Source organism: Hydractinia symbiolongicarpus, chromosome 10, assembly GCF_029227915.1.
Source record: "Hydractinia symbiolongicarpus strain clone_291-10 chromosome 10, HSymV2.1, whole genome shotgun sequence".
NCBI lineage: Eukaryota > Metazoa > Cnidaria > Hydrozoa > Anthoathecata > Hydractiniidae > Hydractinia > Hydractinia symbiolongicarpus.
This window is the reverse complement of record NC_079884.1, coordinates 1,703,693-1,707,810: the sequence shown is the minus strand read 5'-3', so window position 1 is coordinate 1,707,810 and position 4,118 is coordinate 1,703,693. Positions and strand designations below refer to the sequence as shown.

The 4,118-nt window shown below is 37.5% G+C and overlaps 1 protein-coding gene across 1 annotated transcript; it reads left to right on the top strand.

The window, feature by feature from the left end:
- Positions 1-2,152: 2,152 nt before the first annotated feature.
- On the top strand, positions 2,153-3,114 carry LOC130612792 (basic proline-rich protein-like). The gene is made up of 3 exons (XM_057434147.1): positions 2,153-2,676; positions 2,870-2,906; positions 3,016-3,114. The coding sequence occupies exons 1-3, from the start codon at positions 2,153-2,155 to the stop codon at positions 3,112-3,114; spliced, it is 660 nt and encodes a 219-aa protein (XP_057290130.1).
- Positions 3,115-4,118: the final 1,004 nt, after the last annotated feature.

Below are 4,118 nucleotides of genomic sequence, written 5' to 3'. Positions count from 1 at the left end.
ATCGCATTAATTATTTCGCACAAACATCCCAAAATGGCAATTTGTATTAATAAGTTTCACGCTACGCAAAAGATTGACACTAACGCAAATTGAATTATACATGCTTAAATACTGTAGAATATCCTCTTAAAACCAAATTTTACTATTCCTATCAATGTACTCAAAATGATAACATAATTATGTCTGGTACATAATTACTTTATCTTATAATTATCTTGTTAAATAAAGAATTATATACGTTCTACATCCACATAAAGTATTGTTTTGTCTCTTTTTCATGAATGCTCTCTTTAAATCATTAAAGAGACAACGATTGAATATCCTGGTGTTAACTCAGTTTGTGCTACTGTATTATTGTTACTCATTTTTTGAATGTTTTTTTCTTTTTAAGATCAGCCTTTATCAAAACATTCACTGTCGGCATTTTCAACAAATTGAGCGAAAAAGTACGAATAACGCCTACATACTGAAACATTCAATAATCTTTTTCAGAAGTTCAATTTTAAATAAAAAGATTTGTATATATCATAGAATTTCCAAATTATGTAGATCAATCGACTTAAAGCTTTTTTCTTTTAAGAAAACAAATTTAAAATGTTTTTATTTTTTACTTTAGACATTCTTGTTATACGAACATTGAAATGGAAGAAAGGTTTGTAATGTTTTTACCGTTTTCAAAATGCAGCCTATAAATGTTGTTGAGACGTTCTTAATTTATCATAAATGACGAATAAGCGGGCAGAGAGCTTATTTAATTCCGGCCATTAAAGGGGGCGCTTAATTACACAGGGGTGCTTATTTAGCAGGAGGCGAGGTTTCTGTAATTCAGGGTATTACCGTAATTCGGTGATAATTGCTACATAGGTGTAGTACTTGGATTTACATTGTGGTTACATTTTTATTAAAAAATAATTGTAGTCGAGCATAAAGCCTTATAATAATCTTATTATGTTCTTAAATTTGGGCACTTATGTTCTTATATACTTTGTCTTTGGTAGCCTAAAAAACAATTTTTGTAGAATAACGAACAACCAGAAGATCAACAAGATCTACAACAAGCACAACAACTACAACAACAACAACAACAACAACCACAGCAGCAGCAGCAAGAACAAGTGTGGAGGAATGGGCAACGATACCTTGTGTATCACAACGTCTGAAGGGTAAGTAATATTAAATTATTTTCTTCTTACTTTTATACCATTAACTAAGTTATTATCAGCATTTTTATCAAAGTAGAATCCGAGAGGAACCGTCAAGAGAGTGGCGTAAGTATTTTTCTTGCTATATTTTTTTATATGTTAGCCACTCCTCCGCCGATGCATGCTTTATATAAAGTATCCAACTTTCTCACCTCAGAAATCGTAAGCAAGCAATCGCTTATCAATATTCAAAAGCAGTAAAATAGGATAGTACAAGCTTTTTCAGGAACAACTTTTCTTGAAACAATTGTACAAAATTAAGCTGTTCTTGAGTTTGTAGTGATTTTTGTGAATGGATTAAAGACAGTTGGTTTAGTGTGACATTTCTTAGTAGGTTCGTTACACCTCAAAAATCATTTCGTAACCAATTAATGTGTTATTAACTTTCGTTAGAAAATACTCTGAAAAGATTGTGAGAGCTTTTCACACCACTTACATGGTTGTGTATCACAGGGATTCTGAACAGCTTTACACAAAATTTCTGGAAAGTATTACAATGAGCAGCATTTAGTTCATATAAAACAATATGCACTCAATAACGAAAGAAAGAATATTATGTATTATAATCATTATTTCTTCTTTGTAGACCGAATGATGGTCAACAAGTATACGTAAGAGAGCGACGGAGGAGGAGGGTAAACCAAAATCCACCAGCTGCACCAGCAGACCACCATCACTACCCCCACAACCAGCTGCACTGGAGCCACCACAACCACCGGAGCAACCACCACAACCACCGGAGCAAGCACCACCACCTCTACCACCACCACTAGCCGAACCCTTAAAGCTGCACCACCGCAACTGTCACCACCAGCAGCTCCTACTGCGCCCGCAGCAGCTGAGCAGTCCATGTTCACAAAAGTTATGGTTATCTATCTTCTAAACATCTTCACATAAAATTACCAAAAAGTAGTAAAATCAGCAACATTTAGTTCAAATGAAAAACTGAAATGTTTCCTTTATACAAGGCACCATTGCAAAGTAACTTTCACTCATTCTATTATTTCGTAAACGCACCGCACTCCATAAGAAAAGGAAGATATCATTTATATATCTTATTTCTACTTTGTAGACAAAATGATGGCCAGTCAGTCCATGTGAGAGAGCGTCGGAGGAGGAGAGTAAATCCGCCACCACTACCACCGCAGCCACCACCCGCAGCAGCACCACCACAAGACGCTGTACCAGATGCACCACCACCCCCACCACCACCAGGCGCTCTACCAGCTGCACCAGCACCACAACCGCAAACTGTACCAGCAGCACCAGCACCACAACCAGAAGCTGTACCAGCAGCAGCGCAAGCACCAGCACCATCACCACCAGAAGTTGTACCAGCCCCACCAGCACCACAATTGGAAGCCGCACCAACTGCACCAGTACTACAAGATGCACCGGAAGCAATACCGGCCGCAGCTCCAGCTGCACCAGCGCTACCACAACCCGCAGCAGCTGAGCAGTTTCATGTTACTCAGTATGTATAACGTTTTTTCCCTGCGAATTTACTAAAATTATTAATACCTTTTTGCGCGTTTATTTGATGCAGCTCGTCTTGATAACTTGACTATGAAAACATACTCGTTCGGTTTTTAATAGATAATTCAGGCCTCAAATTACTCTTACAGAGCTCCTGTTTTATGATTGACAATTTTCCTCTCTTTATCTAGGGTGGATACACTGAAAGACTTTCAGGCTTGGATTGAAGTAAGTTTAATTTATATATTTTGTCAATGCCTTAGACATCCTCTTTAGTCTAAACTTTTGGCAATAAAATTTGTACAGTATTTAATAGTACTTATCTTTTATTATTTAGCGCACCCCGTTATGGTTCAAAAGGTACCTGGATGCACGGGAGGATCGGATTCACGCATTGAGACTCGTGTTGAGACTAAGAATGTTTTGTGAGGATTAGTACAAATTAGAAAAATCGCTATCTTCATTCACTTTTCAACTTCAAATAGAACTTTTAAACCCAATATTTGCATACTTTGAAACTACTTCGCATGACGTAATAAAATTCACTTAAGCGAGGGTTAGTACTATGATTAAAAGCGTATGATGACGTAATAGCTGCAAATAACAGGTCCTATGCATGCAAGTTAGAAGTTACTTACATGACAATTACATGTTCTAGAAAGTAAAAACACTTCTTGGAAGACTAGGGAAAAAAAGAAATATCCACAAGGGGGTATTAGAGACAATAAAGTATTTATTTAAACAACTTTTGAAATCAATAAAACATCTTGTATATTTAAGGCAGGACATTTCTTTTGCCGAATAAAAAATTGCTTTAAACTGATATTGCTTTATGCTGAAAGCCTTTTCGGCACGATTCGAAATTTAAGTCTAAATGAATCCTTTTTAACTTAAGCAATAGAGCAGGACTTTTAACACAGGGATCAGACCAGGGCACGCTAACGTTCTGTTTTTAACTTATCTTTTCCCTCCTCGTTCTCCTCCTCTTCAACCTCTTTGTCTTCCTCTTCACCTTCCTTATCATCTCCTTTATCCTCATGTTTACCTCCTTTGCATGTCTCACTTCCTCAAACGCCTCTATCCACTTCTTCATCTTTCCTGTCTTCCTCTGCCTCTTCTTCATCACCACTTGTTTCGTTAACTCATCGTGCTGTATCATTGTTGTCTCCACCGTCTGTGTTGTTGTCGTCCTTGTCTTTGTCTACGTTGGGTCAGTCATCTTACTGATCCTTACGGCCACCCACAATTCCTCCACAACATTCCACCCACAACTTCCTAAGCTTCATATTCGTCAATTTTTATTTCAAACCATTTTACACCGTGGTGGTGATTCAGTAGCGACATCAATATCGATACTGCCACCACCACCACACATCCTTCAAGTTCTTTATCGTCTCTTGTTATTCCTCGCCGTTCCATGCACACACACACATTGTACCC